This window comes from Gobio gobio, assembly GCF_949357685.1.
Source record: "Gobio gobio genome assembly, chromosome: 12".
Taxonomy (NCBI): Eukaryota; Metazoa; Chordata; class Actinopteri; order Cypriniformes; family Gobionidae; genus Gobio; species Gobio gobio.
The window spans coordinates 40107501-40128218 of NC_137105.1; the positions used below are offsets into that span (position 1 = coordinate 40107501).

Genomic DNA, 20718 nt, shown 5'->3' on the forward strand with positions numbered 1-20718 from the left:
CCTAATTCAACTAAGGTCTAATCCTGGCTTAATCTTTGTCCTGACTTGTCTGTGAAACCTGGCCTTAATGTACTAAAACAGTAGTATTTAAAGATCAAATTGAGTATACACCTTATTGATGATGCATACTATAATAGGCGAGCAGATGAGCCCAGAATATGAATGCAATGAGATTGTTAATCATAAAATAATGGTTTTCTATGGAAAAACACTTAACGAGAAACTGCACATCCAACCCTATCTCATGGCAATTCGTACATATTTTACGAGGTGGCTAATTCGTACGAATCTGTACGACCTCAGTCGTACGAATTCATACGATTTTTGCTAAATCGTACGTATTTGACGAGTTGCCAAATTCGTACGAATTTGTACGAATGACTTACCTCAAACCCCGCCCCTAAACCTAACCGTCACTGGGGATTAGACAAAACGTACAAATTCGTACGAGTGAGGTCGTACAAATTTGTACGAATTAGCCACATCGTACAAATACATACGAATTGGTTGTGAGATAGCGTTGGCACATCGCATTTTATATTCTGTATTCATCTGCTTGCCTGTACATATGAATCATCGATATCTTTAATATCGCTATCTTACAATATTAGTATTAAGTACAAATCTCGAGAAAAATAACTGGCAGGCAATGGAGGAAAGCTTGGTTCTGTGTGTCATGTCACTTGAGAACTATGAATTGTCTTTGTAATATAGTTAATGCCGAATGTACTGATAGTGATAACAGTGTACATTCTTTAAATACGTTGATGAAGCATTTTATTTTATTAATATTATATCTGCAAGTACACATTCAATGCATTAAGCGCACTTCTTTTTCACAAGGGTATGAAAAAAACATATGCATATAATCACCTCATCCTTCTCCAAAGTAGGAATATTGTCATTAACATCTAGGATGTCTATAGATACAGTAGCTGTAGCAGAATTTCCTTGAGCTTCCCCCTTCATGTCAGCAGCTTGCACCGTAAGAACATAAGTGCTGTGTTCCTGTTCAACAGAATAGGAGCTTAAAGGGATAGTTCACCCAAAAATTTTAATTATCCCATGATTTACTCACCCTCAAGTCATCCTAGGTATATATGACATTCTTCTTTCAGATGAATAAAATCAGAGTTATATTAAAAAAGTCCTGGCTCTTCCAAGCTTTATAATGTCAGTAATTATTGCTTTGTTTTTGAAGTCCATAAAAAATCTGTCTGTGAAATAACGTGCTCCACGCGGCTCCGGGTTAATAAAGGCCTTCTGAAGTGAATCGATGCATTTGTGTAAGGATAATATCCATATTTAAAACTTCTGGCCAATCGCCTTCCATGGAAAAAGTGTTGAAAGCGCCTCTCGCAGTTCGTCTGACGAGCGTAACTGGTAGTGTAAGCATTTTGAACTGCAGAGGCACTTTCAACACTTTTCCATAAATCGAATACGGAAGGCATTTGCCAAAACTTTACTTTATAAAGTTTTAAATATGGATATTTTTCTTACACAAACGCATCGATTCGCTTCAGAAGGCCAACAGAGCTGTGTGGAGCATGTTATTTGACGGACAGATGCATTTTTATGGACTTCAAAAACAAAGCAACAATTACTGCAATGATGAAGCTTGGATTAGTCAGGACTTTTTAAATATAACTCAGATTTTATTCGTCTGAAAGAAGAATGTCATATACATCTAGGATGACTTGAGGGTGAGTAAATCATGAGCTAATTTTTATTTTTGGGTGAACTAACCCATTAATGCATCTCAACTGTAAGGCAAGAGTAAATTAGTTATTTGGAAACTACAGACAGATAATCACACACATAAATACCAGTTTAACTGGAAGCAAATACCTCTCTGTCAAGTGTTGGGTTGTTCACAGAGATTGTTCCACTGGTTTCATTTACAGCAAAGAAAAGCACACCATTATTTGGCTCTTGTTTGATTATGGTGTATGCTATCTCACTGTGAGGAGTGTGTGGCTTATCTGCATCTTTGGCAACAACTTGTGTTACAAAGGTCCCTAGAAAGGACACACCAATTAAAAAACAATCTCACTAGATATTTAAGGTGACGGATTAGTCATCCCTAATTGCAGAAAATCAGACAATGGTTGACAATGACAATGCAGTGTGCAGGCTCACCAACTGGACTCCCCTCATAAACGCTGCTTCGTTTTGGCTTGATGAAAACTGGCGAGTTATCATTCTCGTCCTCCACCCTGATGTTTACTGAAATATTATCTTCAGCTATGGTGTTGTTAGCGTACCAGGCAGTGCCAATAAGCTACAAGACAAAAATAGAACAAGGCTTCTATATGACTTTGCTTATGAAAAAACTTTCTTATTAACTTGAAAAGGCTGTCTGGAATTAGAATTTGGGGAATTTATCAGAAACCGAGGGCAACTGTCACAATTTTAAACAGTAAGTTTTGATAATTGTTTTGACCAACAAATATTGTAATCGATAGTTTAATTAATATATGACATTAAAAACAATTGCTCCATTTAAACTGTATTCTAGATGTTTGCACTTTATATGAGGTAGCCTTAACTACTATGTACTAACATTTAAATTAATCATTTGATACAATGCACTTATTTTTACATTGTACTTACATTTTGAAAATTACTTGCATGTAATTTCATCTGTAATTCATTTCTGTAGTTACATTTATAATTACACTGTTGACACTTCCCTTACACCTAACATACCCTTAAACTAACCCATACCACCACACCTGTCCCTAACTTTACTTGTATCCCACCTCAATATCAGCAAGTGTTTTGCAATTACAATATGAACACAATAAGTACATTGTACTTATTTTTTGATGTAAGTGCATTGTAGTTAAGGCTGCCTAATATAAAGTGGGACTGAAAACGCTTTGGCTAATCAAAGTTGAACTTTTTTTAATAGCAAAACTATAGAAAAAACTTTATGTCTACAGTATAACACGACTGTGTACTATATGCTTTGTATGTTTAATATTGTGTCATTTTCCTCACAGTGTAGTTTTCTCTCTCCTCACGATCCAGAGGCCGCGTGATGCGAATAAACCCTTTGTACTCGTCTACTATGAAACAACCAAAAGGTGGCTGGTTAGCTCCTGGACCTCTTAGAGTGTAGCGCAGTGGCACGTCCAGGTCCATGTCTGATCGCATCTGAGAAAGTTATATTGCAATAATGTGGGTTAGACTGTGAGGTAAAACCAGGAAAGTTTAAAATCACAATTCAATAAAATTAAAATCATATACTTCGGACATTAAAATGATATACAATTCAAATGGCTAAGAATGAACTGATTTAAAATAACCAAAACTATAATGTTTAGCTCTGTTTTACTAATTTAGCACAGTCCTGTTACCAGATGAATTACAAAAATGGAAAATTCCTAAAAATGGTAACCCCCAAAAAGTAACATCAGTTGGGCATTTTCTAAAGTTTAATGGCATAAAGACAAGTAAATAACCACATTCCCTTTTCTCAATTTTCACAAAGTGCTCAAACTTTTTACACAAACTTGACTGTATTCACCAAGCTCAAGCTTCAACCCTGTTACTGTAAGAAAAATATTGAATTGTATTTATTTCAATAGTCCACTTCAGACATTATACGGACTATAAGTAACTACTTGTCAACTAGCAGTCATTATGGTACTAGACTGTCTGCTACTTATTGTTATTCTACCAACCCTAACAGTTTACTAAAAGAGTTAGTTGACACACAAGGGCTATGAGTTATAATTAGTACAATGTCTAAAGTGGACTATTGAAATACAGTGTAAACAAATAGGTTTTAAAGTAAACACAAACCAACATTTGTTGCTAAACTTGCTGATCCCTCCTGAGTGATTGAATTTACACTACATTTTAACACTGTAACCCTGTATATTTTTTATTGCAATACATTTTGATATATCGGATATCAATTTAATGCTTATTGCTTGAAAATAAGCAAAAATGTCCCAAATTTTGGTAACAAGCCTAATTTAAAATGTAATAACCTGTTTTATTTTCCAAAACAGGTTATTTAATTTAGTTTGTACCCTTGAAAGTGTTGATGACAACTGGCTGTATAACAGTTTTATCTTTTAATAAAGAAATTGATTTACTGAGTAAGTATACTGAATAACTTGAATATTTTTTTATCAAAGCTGGCATTGTAATATGCTGTACATGCAACAGAGATTTGCTGTATTGTATGGTGTTTCTATTACCTTGCTGATATAGGGCTCAGCACTGTAGTCTATATTTTCTATAATCTTTTTAAAAGGAATGACCCATTCCCTTTTATGACGAAGCTTCTGTGAAACAGACAAACATTCTCCAGTGCTCAGGATCTGAAAAAATAAACAAAAATAAAATTAACACATACCAAATATAGCCTACTATTTGCTCCATAAAGCTTATTAAAATATAATTTTATGTAATTGTTTTAAATTATGGCCTGATCGTTAGGTTTAATTGCAAAAATTTTAAACAGTGATAAACGGTTGTGCATTTTTTTTTAGCAATGCAACTGATCCACTGGAGGCGAGTGTAGATGAACCCAAGCGCAGTTTTATTGCCGATAATCCAAAGTGAGCACATTGTCTGATTTTTAAAGAATTTATTTGCAAATGGTGGAAAATAAGTATTTGGTCAATAACAAAAGTTTATCTCAATACTTTGATATCTACCATTTGTTGGCAATGACAGAGGTCAAACGTTTTCTGTAAGTCTCCACAAGGTTTTTACACAATGTTGCTGGTAGTTTGGCCCATTCCTCCATGCAGATATCCTCTAGAGCAGTGATGTTTTGGGGCTGTCGCTGGGCAACACGGATGTTCAACTCCCTCCAAAGATTTTCTATGGGGTTGAGATCTGGAGACTGGCTATAGGCCACTCCAGGACCTTAAAATGCTTCTTACGAAGCCACTCCTTCGTTGCCCGGGCGGTGTGTTTGGGATCACGTCTGGCACTGCAGGATTTGAGTCCCTGGCGGCGTAGTGTTACTGATGGTAGCTTTTGTTACTTTGGTCCCAGCTCTCTGCAGGTCATTCACTAGGTCCCCCCGTGTGGTTCTGGGATTTTTGCTCACCATTCTTGTGATCATTTTGACCCCACGGGGTGAGATCTTGCATGGAGCCCCAGACCGAGGGAGATTATCAGTGGTCTTGTATGTCTTCCATTTTCTAAAAATTGCTCCCACAGTTGATTTCTTCACACCAAGCTGCTTACCTATTGCAGATTCAGTCTTCCCAGCCTGGTGCAGGTCTACAATTTTGTTTCTGGTGTCCTTTTACAGCTCTTTGGTCTTGGCCATAGTGCAGTTTGGAGTCTGACTGTTTGAGGTTGTGGACAGGTGTCTTTTATACTGATAACGAGTTCAAACAGGTGCCATTAATACAGGTAACGAGTGGAGGACAGAGGAGCCTCTTAAAGAAGAAGTTACAGGTCTGTGAAAGCCAGAAATCTTGCTTTTTTGTAGGTGACCAAATACTTATTTTCCACCATAATTTGCAAATAAATTCTTTAAAAATCAGACAATGTGATTTTCTGGATTTTTTTTTCTCATTCTGTCTCTCATAACTGAAGTGTACCTATGATGAAAATTACAGAGAACTTGGGAGAACTTGCACAATTGGTGGCTGACTAAATACTTGTTTTGCCCCACTGTACAGAGACTAGGGGAACACATGACTATGACAACCAATGAGAACTATGGACACATAGACAAGGGAACCAATCAGAACAAAACAAAACACATGAAACTAGGGAAGCACATTACATGATCACATAAGGGCAAGGAGGTCACATGGCAAGAACCAGGAAACATAACTGAGGGGCAAAATTACAAAATAAAAGACATGAAAACATAAATGTGAACCAAATCCCAAAACCAACCGTGACAGCAACTTTCCCTCTATAACAACACAGTTACACTTGAACATTTGTAGCTATATTAATATTTTATTACTTTATTAATATTACTCATTTAAGACTCCCAAAATGTAAAAAAGAGCAGGACTTTCTTAATCAGTAGTTTTGTCTTGATTTACAGTAAAAAAAATATCTAAACATTCAAACCAAACAACTTATATTTTCTATTTTAGAAATATTATATTTTTAAACAACTTATATTTTCTATATTTTTTTTATTTATTTATTTATTTTTTACTTGCTTTCTATTAAAATATTATGACTTGCAGTTGTGCTTGAATTATTTTAGTTTTTCTTACCTCGTTGGCGTATAGGTTTAATCATAAAAAAAATCATAATCATAAAAAAATAGCGATGTTACAGTCATTTTCTGAAGTTCTAAATAAAACGTCTTGGTTATGTAACCCTCGTTCCCTGAAGGAGGGAACAGAGACGTGCGTCCCAATTCGTCTGTGACGTGATACGTATGGTAAGGTTACTGTTAACCACTTATCAAGTTTTACCACCATTTATGCCTTTTCTGTTACAGTTTTGGTACATTTCTCAGATCAGAATCGAAATTGTCAAAACTACCTGTTCAATCTTCACACCATTGCAGTTTCTCATTTCTTAGAACATGTTGAAAATGCTTTGATACATGCATGCAAATGAGTATGTACATTTATATGCTGTTTCCTACATTATCAATTGCTTATGTCATGTTGATCAAAATGTATTATAATAATGGTTCTCTGTTGAATAGTCGGCCCCACTTTATATTAGGTGGCCTTAAGTACTATGTACTTACATAAAAAAAATAAGTACAATGTACTTACTGTGTTCAAATTGTATTGCAAAACACCTTTGCTGTAATTCCTACAGCACTGCATGTCCAGTTCTCCCTAAGGAGATTGTCCTATGTTCATATTTCTACTATATTTCTTATATTGACAACATGACTAAGCAATTTGACTGTCTTATCCGTACACAATGACACAAGGACTTGTCATTCTGATGGCACTGACATGTTCATTGACACAGACATTTACTTTTGAGAGATGAACTAAGGATTTTGAGCAAGAGACTGGCTTTTGCAGGTAATCCCTGGTGTTTTACTATTTGTACAAATTGTTTCGAGAAACGCACTTACTGTTTTGCAAATGTCGAAGAAGATTCGAGAAATGTACCAAAGCGACTGAGAAAAACTGTAAACTTTAACAGTGCAGATTTTCTTCTCAGGTAAATCAATCTTGTTTTGGTACTATTTAGATATTTTTACTGGACAACAAGACATAAACACAATAACACTTTATTTTAAGTGTTAATTATATATCAGTTAAAATGTAATTATACATTTAATAATATCAATTAACAACATGGACTTAGGGTTAGAGTTGAATTAGGTTTTGGGTTAGTTGCATGTAATTATGCATAATTTACTTTTATTACTAATAAATACATGTAACGTGTAACAAAGACGCTAATATAGTGTTACCAAAAATATTGATTAAGATATTTTTAAATAATTAAATAAATAATCCCAATTCATTGGTGACGTCTGATGTACATCGAACGTGACCGACTGAAAGGGAACCAAGATTACTAGAGTATGCAATTTCAGTTCTTGACAATTTCATATTTAATTCAATGTTACTTGCTGTTGTATTTGTGAATTTTACTACAAGTTTCTGAGTGAAATTTTTTCTTTACCAATTAAATTATTAATGTATTATTAATGTAAATAATAATGCATGTGTTACTAAAGGCCACACATTCACTAAATGTGATTTTAGCAATTTAATTACTCCCAAAATGAATTGTGCTTTCCCTTATAAAGTATACTGGGATTCATACATTTTACTTGCTTTGCTAAATATAATATACATTTTCATTATTACATACTGTATAACTAAAAAGCATATTTGACAATATTTTGCTATAAATGTACATGCATTGTTTGTCTTTTAAAATATGATATTATTGGTAACATTTTATAAAAAGTTCCTATTAGTCACTATAAAAAATATTTTCATGATAACTTTACTGTAAATACATGTAACGTCTAACAAAGACACTAAAATAGTGTTACCAAAAAGATATTTTCAAATAAATAAATAAGAAAAAAAAACAATATTTAATTGCTATATCGATCTCTTTCTACATACCTGTCCTGTGACAAGCAGGAAAAATGTCGGAGCCAGCAAAGAGTGAGGCAGCATCTTCTAGAAGAGTTGGAATAAATCTGTCAATCTGTCGTCAATGGCTTTTCAAACTGTCTGCGCACTGTTTTATGAAACAAAAAATATAAGACACAAACCATACTTTGGCCCGCCCAAAATGTAAAGCCTCACCATCACGTGCCTCTTTCACCCTGCATTTATATGTGTAGGTTGGGGAATGACAATAATCATATAGTAGAGCCGGCAACTCTGTTCCTGCTTAAAGGGAAAGAAAGGAAAACGCAAACTTTACACAAGTTACATAAGAAGCACGTTAATGTGTGGAATAGTTCTTTAAAAGTTTGGCTGTTTTGAAAGTTTGTATTAAATAATGAGTGAAAGTGAAACTTTCATTTTTAATTACCCTATTGTAACAACTATTAATAGAGTTCTAAGGAATTAGCATGAGCTGGTAACAAGGAACCACACGGAATGTCTTTGTACTTCACCACAATAGCTTCAGGGTTTCTTTCTTCTTTAATTAGTGTTGGTTGCCTAATGTGAGTAATGCGTCATGACATTGACTTCTGTAGAACGTTTCTATTACTAAGGAAAAATATGTCAGTAGTAGAAGAAGAGTCATGACATGTTTTCGTTGTCAAACATTTGTCTTTGATTTGAATCGCTTGCATTACTCACATCAGTTCAAACTTGTTTGCTTCACGTAGGAGTTCCTTATTAAATTACCAGCCACTGACAATTTACACCAATTTTATTTAAACATTTATTCACTTATTAACCCTCTATGACATGGTGTTACCCTCAGGCAACAAACTACCTTTTTGAACCTCACACCGCCCCTTTAACTTTTTTTAATACAAGTTATTAAATAAAAAGATATTATATATATTTAATATCACCTGACATGTCTCTGCAATGAAATGAGGGGTCGAAGTGGGTGTGAATTTGGGGGTGGGGGTGGGGTGGTGGAGCAGTCTTTTCATGAAGCAAAGACACATGGGACACAGTGTCATCAATTGGTTATAGATCACTTTTTAACATGCTTAAATTGAAATAACGTCATAATATATATATATATATATATATATATATATATATATATATATATATATATATATATATATATATATATATGTATATGTAAAGAAGTATGTTTGATTGTTTAAAGATTTATTTTGTTTTTATTGATATACTAAAATTGTGTTTTTTTGTTTGTTTGTTGTCTCAGGGCAACACTATGCAGTTAGACCACTTTTGTTCAGGCAGTATCATAGGGTTAGGACCATATGGTGCATTCAAGTCCACCTGGAAAGTGTGTTTTTCAGAAAACTCAAAGAATGTGCATTATGTGTGTCATTTATGTTTTATTATTATTATTAACATCCCTAATATTGTTACGTCTCATGGGTCTGAGTGTTAATCTCTGTGTGTCTATGTTGTTGTCGCCGGTCTGATTGCTTGTTAACGTGCTGACGAGTCAATCAGAGCGGCTGCACCGGCTGTGCATTAACGCTCTGCTATCTGCCTCTTGTTTTGCTGTGTTTGTTGTCAGATCGTTGTGTTGCTCATGTACTGTTGTTGTTGTTCTCCAGTAATTTTCTAGTCTTTGTTCCTGTGTCTGAGTCCAGCCCTTTTGTGGATTACCTGCCTTAAGTGGATTTCTCTGTCTTTTGTGGATTTATCATTCTGCTATTGATTACTTCAACTCAGTGCTATTCTCCGTGCTTCTAGGACCTGCGTCATCTGCATGACAACATCTGACCATTTGCCTTGATTTATATTTTGCTACTCATTAAATAAACTTTTATTGTTGCACTTGCAAATGGACCTTGAGTTTTTGAATTCCCTGACAAATATTGTGTTGGTCCCCATTTTGCTGCCAAAACAGCCCTGACCCGTTAAGGCATGGACTCCACTAGACCCCTGAAGGTGTCCTGTGGTATCTGGCACCAAGATGTTAGCAGCAGATCCTTTAAGTCCTGTAAGTTATGAGGTGGGGCCTCCATGGATCGGACTTGTTTGTTCAGCACATCCCACAGATGCTCAATTGGATTGAGATCTGGAGAATTTGGGGGCCAAGTCAACACCTTAAACTCATTGTTGTGCTCCTCAAATAATCCCTGAGCAATTTTTGGAAGAGTGAAAGAGGCCACAGCCACCAGGGAATACCGTTTCCATGAAAAGGTGTACATGGTCTGCAACAATGCTTATGTAGGCGGTACATGTCACATCCACATGGATGGCAGGACCCAAGGTTTCCCAGCAGAACATTGCCCAAAGCATCACACTGCCTCCGCCGTCTTGCCTTCTTCCCCAGGTGTGGCTTACCTGGGGAACACACCCAGGCCAGCACACACACCCGGCCATCCACATGATGTAAAAAATCAGACCAGGCCACCTTCTTCCATAGCTCCTTGGTCCAGTTCTGATGCTCACGTGCCCACTGTTGGCGCTCTCGGCTGTGGACAGCGGGTCAGCCCCATACGCAACAAACTGCGATGTACTGTGTATTCTGACATATATTCTATATTATCTTATAACATTTAATTCCTACTACTGCTCAAAGGGAATGTGCTTTAATCATTGTTTTGTTAAATACAAATGTTTTGAAATAAAATATTTATTTTAAAATATTTGTTTTTTACAAACACAAGACTCTTTTACATAACATTCATTTCATACACATAAGCATTATTGCTTGGAATGTGGGTTTTGTCTTTGAATTTAAATGCACTGCAAAGGAAAACCACAAGCTTTTAAACAGATCTTACTAATCAGACTTACTTATTTTTTGTTTAAAAGAGGAATGAAATATACTGTAAAAATCTTTTTTATAAACGCCTTCCCAAAACATATATTGTAGTTCACCCGATGCCAACAGTGATTTATGAATTGTCTTTTACAGTGCTGTACATTTCAGAATACTAAAAACCATTATCATCTATCAAAAAAAAAAAAAAAAGTCATTCTTTTGGGATGACTAATAGGGTGTTCTCGTATGTCTGCTTGTTATTAAAATACCTTTGAGCTGATTTGCATAAACTGCACTGGAATGGCCTCAGGGTTTCCAGAATTGCATAGAATCTGCAAACAGTAGTCTTTACAGAACACACACACTGAATGTACTGAAATACATACAGTAATACAAATTATAGTGCACTATATATAATGATACATAAGCTCAAGGGCATTAAAACCAGTTCCCTTTCAAGGGAACTTGCACTGCATCGGAATGACGATTTGGGGATGATCCCTTGGCAAAATCGTATCTGAAGTAGGAATGAAACTATTCCAATCCTGATTGGTGTTGCGTCATGACGTAGTATGTGACCGCATACCCGGAAGCTACATAGGGGGGATTGGAATAGTTTCATTCATACTTCAGATAAGCTGTTGCTAAGCGATCATCCCCAAATCTTTGTTCCGACACAAGGCTTATAGTCATAACCCGAGCCGTTTTTCAAGCATTAATTTGCATATTCTCCATAACCTAACATGTTGACAACATGCTACTCTAATGATTTGCATGTATGAGCTGAAAATTGCTTTTCAAGCGATATGGCTTTCTAAACTGTACACATACTGTATGAGCTGAAAATTGCTTTTCAAGCCTTTATATGGATTTCTAAACTGTACATATACACTCTAAAAAAAAAAAGGTTCTATATGGCACCAAAAATGGTTCTTGGCTCGTAATCATAGGGGAACCTTTTTTAGTGCTATATAGCACCAATTTTGGTGCTTCAGTGGTTCTTCAGCGGTTCTTCAGAGGTTCTTCAGCGGTTCTTCAGAGGTTCTTCACCGGTTCTTTGACTAAGGTGCTATATAGCACCTCTGAAGAACCGCTGAAGAACCACTGAAGCACCAAAATTGGTGCTATATAGCACTAAAAAAGGTTCCCCTATGATTACGAGCCTTTTTTTTTAGAGTGTACTCTATGAGTGTTGCATTGTTAGTTGATGCTTTGTGTTGTAACAACCCTTCTCTCCTGGACAACAACTTTATGTGACGATGGATGTTGGTTCATCTGGACAGATGATCCACCGAATCCAACGTTACCAATAAAGGACTCTGTGGCGGATGCCATGCCCTTTTGAAGACCCCCCTGCACCATACCTGATCCCCCTTTATTCTCCACATAAAGGACATTTTGAGATCCGCCATGAGTGGAAACACCTTTTTGGAGGGACCCGTGAATCACCTGGCCCCCTTGTCCTTCCATGACCATCAGGCCCTGAGATCCAGAAACCCCTCTCGGAAGTGTCCCCTGAAGGACTTGACCGCTTCTCACTCCCCCATCCACCAAGTACACTTGTGATCCAGACAGTCCAGAGTTGAGAGCCTGAGCAGATCCACCCCCGTCCACAAGCACCATTCTCTCACCACGATTCAGGGTATTCGACGCCATGTTGGTGCCCTGGACTACAACCCCCTCAGCTACTGGGCCGCTGTTCAGCACATACATGTTCTGTCCGACTCCCATGGTGGGCCTTTCAGCGAGCAGTACCGTGCTGGGTTGCGGCTCGACCATGTAGTACATTTGCGGCGGTTGCATCAGGTACGTTGGAGCTGGCTGGACACTCGAGATCATTGTGGGCCGGTTGTCTGTGACAAGCACGCTCTCCACACGTGAAGATGATGTCGCAGCCATGTTGGAAGTCATATTCATTGTGTCTGTAGATATAGCTCTGTTAGTGGCTATATTCCCTGCATTTATAACATTGGTGGATGAAGACACCACCTCGGGACGGTCCAAGATGGGTTTGGGAGGGGGAGGAAGGAGAGCATGGACCTCAGTCTTTTTACCTCCACATATTTCTGCGAGTGTGCTGAACTTTGGCCCAAGGTCATTCAGAAACTCTAGGTCATTGTTATCTTCGAGCATGCTGCAGCAGCCGACAGAGCCAACAGGAGAGCCATTCCCCTCATAACCATACACCATCCGTTCATTCTTAGCAAATCCATCCTCCAATCCTCTACTTTTCTGTAACACACATAGAACAATACATATATGTGATCCACATAGAGATAGATAAACAGACAGACAGACAGACAGACAGACAGACATTTAGATAGACAGACAGAAAGAGATACATATAGCAGTCCAGGCACCATCGGGGGGCCTGGCCCGCCCTATGAGTCACTTGTGCCCGACCTGGATGTGCCTGTCTCCCTTCACCAACTCCACGTTACGTCACACCAACCACCAGTCTTGCTTGTTTGCACAATTATTACATTATTGTTTTATCAAAAGGTATTTATCAAAATCTTTCAATCAAAGTTATCGTTATGTATATAGATAACTTCTGAATAAAAATGTGTTGGGTCTGATTAAATATATATATTTTTAGCGGATTGGATTGGATTGGTTTGTCGATAGTGAGCGCTGTGAGATGCTATGGTTCTGCTGTGATCTTTATTTGGAACTATTTTCACTGCTAAAATAGAACAAAAACAGTCAACATTGCATAAAATGTAAATTACTTAATATGAATTACTTGTTTATTGAAATCAAGCATCTTGTCAGTTCAGGTAGGCCATCTATGTCAGCTGATGCGAGCTTGACTGACGTGTACCAATCCAGTTTCGACACCTATCACCACCGCCATTTAAATTCCCATTCTTTAGCGTCTCTTCTATCACATTGCTGCTCACAAAACAAACTGGCATCGCTGCTCGCAAATCAAACTCCCTCCTCCAACCCCAACCCCAAACCCAACTTCACCTTAACCTGTATTTAATGTGCCTTTGTTTCTTTCCGTACAGGTCTCTACTACTCCTTTTCCACCAGCATGAATCGGGTGTTAGTTAAGAGCTAGTGGTTCGATTGACGAGCCTTCTAAGAACCGGTTTGCCTTTCCACATGCTAGAGAGCCACCACAGAGCCAGGTCTTATGTCACTGTATACGTCTCATCTATCTCAGCAATGCTAGTGAGGCAGTGGGAAACACAAACATACCAGGCTTGTTCGAGATGCATCGGTGCTGTGCAGACCGATCAGCGTATGATATCAAAGTACAGCAAGAGCGAATCAAAAGCATAAGGAGTCGAATGCTCTTGTACTTTTGATGTCATACAGCGATCGGTCTGCACAGCGCCGATGTATCTCGAACAAGCCTTCCTTCAACAATCACGAACGTTGCATTACTATTGATGCACATGGCTATGCGATCCTACATTGTTATCAAAACACAGCGAATCCAACGCATTCGTGCAGCTCGCCCTAATTTGTATAGACAGAGATTACAACCGAGCAGCTATTAGCTTGATTAGCTGCTAATTAAAAAATGGCGGTCATTCAAAAATGGTGTTCGTCTTTGTGGTCACGGTAACACCGCCCCCAGCCCCTGACCCAAGCAGTTCTTACTTCTAGACCAGCAATGTTTTGGTGCTACTTAAGAACCACTTTTCCGGGTTCAGAGTTGGTGCTTTGGGTGTCGAAAACCAAAGAACTGATTTGAAACTAGGCTCTGGCTCCGAACCATCACTCAAACTGTATATTATTGTAATAAATAATATACTTGACGAAGTGGTCCTGACTGAACTATAGATTTATAGAAATCAATGTCACATTTTCAATCGTAATGGAATTCAGCACTCTTGGTTTTATGATGTTGCTTAACTGTATCATATGTCTAATATAAAAACTCCACATTTTGCAGCACGAGCCTCAACAGTGCAACCTTGTTAGCATCAGTACAGTTTATATTATTATTCACTATTGATCGCCACTTAGACTAAATGAATGCAGACTCATTACTGCGTTTTGGTGATTCCCTAGTAATTTTTTTATTATTGTTGTTTTAATCAGGATAAGGCTACTTGTCGGGTTGGGCAAGTAAAATTCTCTTTCACTTGCCCCTTTAAAAATCCACTTTCCCGAAATTTCAGAAATCCAGAATTTGTTTCTGGCACCGGGTCTGATTGAGTGAGTGAGTGAGTGAGAGAGAGAGAGAGAGAGAGAGAGAGAGAGAGAGAGAGAGAGAGAGAGAGAGAGAGAGAGAGATGAACAGGTAAATTGATTGTTCATATACACATCATCCTGTAGGTATATTTTACCTGTGAATAGTATTCAACCAGGAACATGTCAGACAGAGCCATTCCGTCTAAATCTCCAGCCATTTCTCTACTCATATGGTTTTCACTTCTCCTCATTGAGTCCATGTAGGCCATTTCCATTTCATTGTAGCCACGGACACCCATTATGGAATTGGATTCAAAGAAGCCTGCTGCTCCTCCTCCTCCTCCTCCAAAACCACCACCATTAACACGCATACCAGCCACATCTTTGGATCCAAAACCAATCATCCCATCAGTAATATCGTTTGGTACTGGAACATCCTGTCAGAGACAAAATGGTTTTATTTAATTTAGCTTTATGACAAAAATAACATCTCAATCAGATTTTTGTTCCTGATATCATATCATACCCTGTCCTCTCCCTGGCCCTCAGTATGGTATGAGATGAGATGCTCTTTAGTGTCATAGGGCATGTCTGTGAAAGCTCCCGGCATCGCAGCGGCTCCACACTGACAGAGCAGCAACAGGAGTGGGATGACTGTAACAGAGGAGAAATACAGTGTTTATTTCAGCACCATAATAACAATCAATCATAATCTGTTCTGTGAACTTAGTTACTTACGCAATAATGCAAGCAATCCAAGGAAGAGCAGGCCGATTCCAGCAGGTCCAAATGTTGACCCCTTCTTAAGAGTTCCTCCTACAGTTCGTTCACAAGCCCCCTGGCTTGTACAGGTACACACTTCCACCACTATTTTCTGAGGTTCTGGACATCCCAACCCCTGCAGGTCCTTAACATCCACCGTCAGCTCATGTTCTCCTGGCCACATCTTTTCTTGGTTCCGGAAGATGGCAGTGGTATCTGATGAGAAGAAGAACAGAAGATCTCAAACACAGAGTCAGTAGTGACATCCCAATTAACAGATCTCTGACCAGTACTTCATAATTTTGATTTCCTATCTTCGATAGATAGATAGATAGATAGATAGATAGATAGATAGATAGATAGATAGATAGATAGATAGATAGATAGATAGATAGATAGATAGATAGATAGATAGATAGATAGATAGATAGATAGATAGATAGATAGATAGATAGAAGGATCAATGTGTATACCATTTAAATGCTCAATTGACCATTTCCCCTTAGTTCCTTCTGGGACAACATTGAAGGTGAATGGAGCTCCATTGGGTGGTGCATCCTCATCCACTGCAGTGACTAAGACTGCGTCCTTATCAGTACAAAGTCTCTGGATTTTGCTTGACAAAGTGGGGCAGTGGTCATTAAAATCCTCTACCTGGATGGCAATGGTGCCCGTTGCCGTCTTGGAAGGCCAATCTATAAGAGAAAAATTTATAATAAAATAAAAAAACTATTATATTTTATATTTGCATTTCATATAAACATTACAATACTATGATCCACCTGCAAGGCTATAGTCCCTGTAGACGTTTGAGAGTGCAGCTCTAAAATGTATAACAAGCACAAAACATGTTAACCTTAGATCTTCTTTTAATATTTGGAATGGAGACTCTTTCATTAGTGTTAAAAGCATCCCAGGATACGCTCCATGAAGTTGGTGGAGAGAAATTAAACTGTGTGTAAAGTGTGGCGACTGTACTATATTTCTATTTCTATTTCTCTATTCTATATTTCTAGGACATAAAAAAAGAGTAGGTGTATCCAAACATTTGACTAGTAATGTAAACATAATGTACTGACTCCTTGTTCCTACTAACCATCTGTAATGCAGAGGATCTTGGCATAGTAGGTTCCGTTTACCACAAATGGAGACTCACGATCTGGTACCTTGATGAGGTTGATCTCAGCAGTGTCCACATTAATAGAAATCCAGTTGTCAGGGTCATATCCCTTTGCGTATCTAAACAAACATGGAACATTACCTATTTGCTACATTTGGGCTTTATAACACAACAGTTAAACACATTTTGTAAAACTAAAGATGCAGTGTGTAGTGTTTATGAGGATATTGACAGAAATGCAATAATATACATAACTATGTTTTCAGTGGTGTATAAAGATCTTACATAATGAATCGTTATGTTTTTATTACCTTAGAATGAGCCATTTCTATCTACACATACCGCAGGTTCCCTTACAGTGAAATCGCCATTTTGCACCATCATGTTTCTACCCTAAACGGACATACCTCTCTACAGAGTGCTAGCTACTCCCTGCTGTCTCAGACGATTACATTTTTGTCATTTGTCGCCCACCATAGTTTCTCTACGCGCTTCGAAAGGGAGGGGCCAGCAGCGGTTGCAAATAATTACAAAAGTGACTCCGGCAGCTATAGTTCTATAGAGTCTAAGCCAGGGGTCTTCAACGTTTTTCAGGGGAAGGACCCCTTAGGCGATAAAGACATGGAGCAGGGACCCCCGATACAAAATGTGTCAAACAGAGCTTCATATTAAGCATATAGCCTTCGATATTAATAGAAACTAACTATATTATAATTAAGAATAAGATATATTACGTTAAGACAGTAGATCAGAATGCACATTATTGTTGCACATGCATCACTGTCTGTATATTACTTGCCATTGTAAAAATAACAAAATGCTGCGATAAAAAAACACAATTCATTAGTTGTTTGCAGTTGTTGTAAATTATTTTAATTGATTTGCAGTCATACATTTATTTTACTAATCAGATGGACAATTAAACAATTACCACAACTTTAGTTTCAAGTTTACTAAAACTATATATTGATATAAATGTTTTTTTTAAATCTATGATTCTGTATTTACATCGCGTATCTATTTTGACTAGGGATGCACCGAATCCAGGATTCGGATTCGGATTTAGCCCAATATTGGGCTTTTTGACGGGGTTCGGTTTCTGCCGAACCTCTGAATTTTTTTCCACCGAACCGAACCCTAGGCTTACACTATGCGCCATTACATTCAACCAGCGGAGCGCTGGTTAAATGTAATGACGCCGCCGTTGAAAGTGAAAATGAAACGTGGCAGTACTTTAAGTCAAAAGAAGGCGATTCAAGTCGAGCTACATGTTCAATTTGCAATGCCGATTTGCTCGTGTTGGCAAGGACCCTAAACAACAGCCGCTGTTAAAACATTTGTGTATGAAACATCCGAAAGAATATGAGTTGTGCATGAAGGAATCTACAGACAGCAGCCAAAATGTATTTTATTGTACCGTGCAAACAGCCGCTTACAGATCAGATAAAATATAAATAAAAAAGAATAAAATAAATAGGCATACACTAAATATTTTTCACTTAAATAATTACCAAATTAAGATAACAAAACGAAAATACACTGAATCCGTTTGAAGCTTTGAAGAACCGGAATCTTTTATTTTTTTTGTCAAATAAAAATAGCAGGCCTAGGCTACCTCAATCCACACCTTGTATGTTTTTTTTTTTTAAATAACATGTCTGCCTGTTGACAGTTAAACCCACGGCAGAAAACAACCTCTCAATCCTTCTGTCTCCGCAGCGCGCAAGCCTCGGCTGACAACGTGCGCCCCTCCTGCGCTCTCCGTTGTGCTGTTCTTTGAAACGACAGAGGACGACTCTGATAAACCATCAGGAAACAGCAGTGAGAAGAACATACGCGACAATGTTTACTTTAGTAAACTTGACCAAAACCACACTATTAAAAGCCTTAAACAAGGCTTCAGATGGCACTGATGTCCCGGGAATACAGAGATAATGCCTCGCTAGAGTGGCCAGCCTTGGGAAGCGACTTTCATTTGCTTTCCACCAGTCAGGAGCTTGTCCTATTTTCAGTCGAAATGGTTCCACACAGTAAGCTTTTCCATTGCTTCATTTTGCCAGATATATCTGGTTTGTGGTTGCACATGTCAACGCACTCCGTGAGTGAACAAATAACGCTAAACAGCATATTTCTTAACCATGCATCAAATAAAAAAAAAAAAACATTTAAACCGTTTAACTGATATTATTAATCTGTCAAAGTTCTTACTTTCGGTTAACAGTTAAATGGTCAATAGCATCCCTACACTGCTGTGGACGTTGTTTACTACGTGATAATGGACTGAGGATGGCAATGAATCTCTTACTTACATCGTGTCTTGGTTAATGAGAGAATTCACGAGAGCGAGCAGAACTAAGCACTGAATAAAAAGTCTGGCGTTTTGAGCGGTGAGTGGATTCTAACTTAAACACCTCTGATTGGCCATTGCGTTCCAGAGATCATCCAGCATGTCTATAATTGGCTACATTTCTCACCGCTGCAAAACTCGCTGTGAATAGGAATGTTTCACGTTTTCCAGAGTGCAAAATCAAACGCAACGCCAAATCTGTTTCTCCAATAATATTATACTATTACAGTTTCAATGGAGGGCACTCTGCTATTGTTTTAGGGTGCTTATAATTGAATTTGACTTTGTGATGTTTTCCCACCATGTTATAATTTTTTTATCAAAAAATTATTTGTGATCAAACATTAATTGGCAGACCCCCTGCAGTACCGCTGCGGACCCTTTAGGGGTTGAGGACCCCTGGTTGAAGACCCATGGTCTAAGATGTTAGAGCATGCATTCCCTCAGCATTGTGGAGGGAGTATTTGTTCCCCATAGCCTCCTAGGGTGCAGTGCAAGTTCCCATTTGAAAGAGAACGTCTCAGGTTACAAATGTAACCATGGCTCAGTGAAAAGGGGAACGAGACACTGCGTCTCGTTGCCATGCTCCAGGTGTTACCCCTCCTGGTCATGCCACCCGCATCAAGCAGGACTTGAACCCGGGTCCACCGGCATTAGTCGGAAGCTCTAACAAGGAAGCTAAAGGCTGCAACCCCTAGCATCAGTTGCTAGAGCGTCTCTTGAGATTAGAGGAGTGAGGTTTACTCGCACAGCAACTACTAGCTGGCCTCCGTTACACTCACCCCCCTAAACCTCACTCCCATCAGGGTCACGGCACCAATGTAACCCCTCCTGTTCAAAGCGCCCGCTCCAAGCGAGAATCGAACCCGGGTTCGCCCGGCATGAGAGTCGGACGCTCTAACAAGGAGGCTAAAGGCTGCAACCTCTAGCGTCAGTCACTAGAGCATCTCTTGAGATTAGAGGAGTGAGGTTTACTCGCACAGCAACTACTAGCTGGCCTCTGTTACACAGGCATGCCTGCCCACATCTCCTTTAGACAAAATAAGTTAATGATGCCCTCTTATACTCATGGTCGCACTGGGAGGGATGTCTTGGGCTGTTGCCAGCCACATTGTCGTGTTTAGACGGGTGCTTCAGACACCGGTCAATCTGGGGGCGTTCCCTATAGTGCCCTAGGACACAGTGTGACTTCCCCGTCAGGGAAGATAATTTTGTTGTCAGCTAGATGGTGTCAGAGTGATACGTTTGTAAAGCATTTATTTAGCTGTCAATGAAATTTTGGATTTAATTTGAGTCGTTCTTACTGGCAGTTTAAATGTGTATTTAAAGGGCTTTCCTTTACATATTTATTTATTTTTTCATAAAGAGCTGTTGCACCTTGCATATGGAATATTATCGTCATTATTACTAATGTTTAATGAATTCAGCTCACTGTATGCTGGTGGTTGACACTGAATTTGCTCTGAAAGACCAGTTTGTGGGGAGGGTGGGTCATTTTGATGGGGGC

The 20718-nt window shown here is 38.3% G+C and overlaps 3 protein-coding genes across 3 annotated transcripts in view; 1 reads left to right on the forward strand and 2 right to left on the reverse strand.

Annotated features, from left to right (window-relative positions):
• Window positions 1–8117, reverse strand: part of LOC307134771 (uncharacterized protein) — a gene marked incomplete at both ends in the record, with an annotated part of 37849 nt that extends 29732 nt beyond the window's left edge. Inside the window, 6 exons of the mRNA XM_079830768.1 lie at window positions 874–1008; window positions 1849–2018; window positions 2140–2281; window positions 3004–3159; window positions 4215–4337; window positions 8064–8117. Of these exons, the coding sequence (XP_079686894.1) occupies window positions 874–1008; window positions 1849–2018; window positions 2140–2281; window positions 3004–3159; window positions 4215–4337; window positions 8064–8117 (780 nt within the window). The remainder of the gene's footprint in view (window positions 1–873; window positions 1009–1848; window positions 2019–2139; window positions 2282–3003; window positions 3160–4214; window positions 4338–8063) is intronic.
• The window catches only part of LOC307135267 (uncharacterized protein), a 57361-nt gene continuing 43549 nt past the window's right edge, over window positions 6907–20718 (forward strand). Inside the window, exon 1 of the mRNA XM_079831548.1 lies at window positions 6907–6995. The gene's annotated coding sequence lies outside the window, so the exon portion shown is untranslated. The remainder of the gene's footprint in view (window positions 6996–20718) is intronic.
• Window positions 10615–20706, reverse strand: LOC307134772 (desmoglein-2.1-like; the record flags this gene model as incomplete). Its single annotated transcript, XM_079830769.1, has 9 exons — window positions 10615–11660; window positions 12013–13062; window positions 15138–15419; window positions 15509–15636; window positions 15721–15960; window positions 16218–16439; window positions 16841–16983; window positions 19174–19262; window positions 20644–20706. 8 exons carry the CDS (start codon window positions 20704–20706, stop codon window positions 12031–12033), a joined length of 2199 nt encoding a protein of 732 aa, XP_079686895.1. The 3' UTR covers window positions 10615–11660; window positions 12013–12030.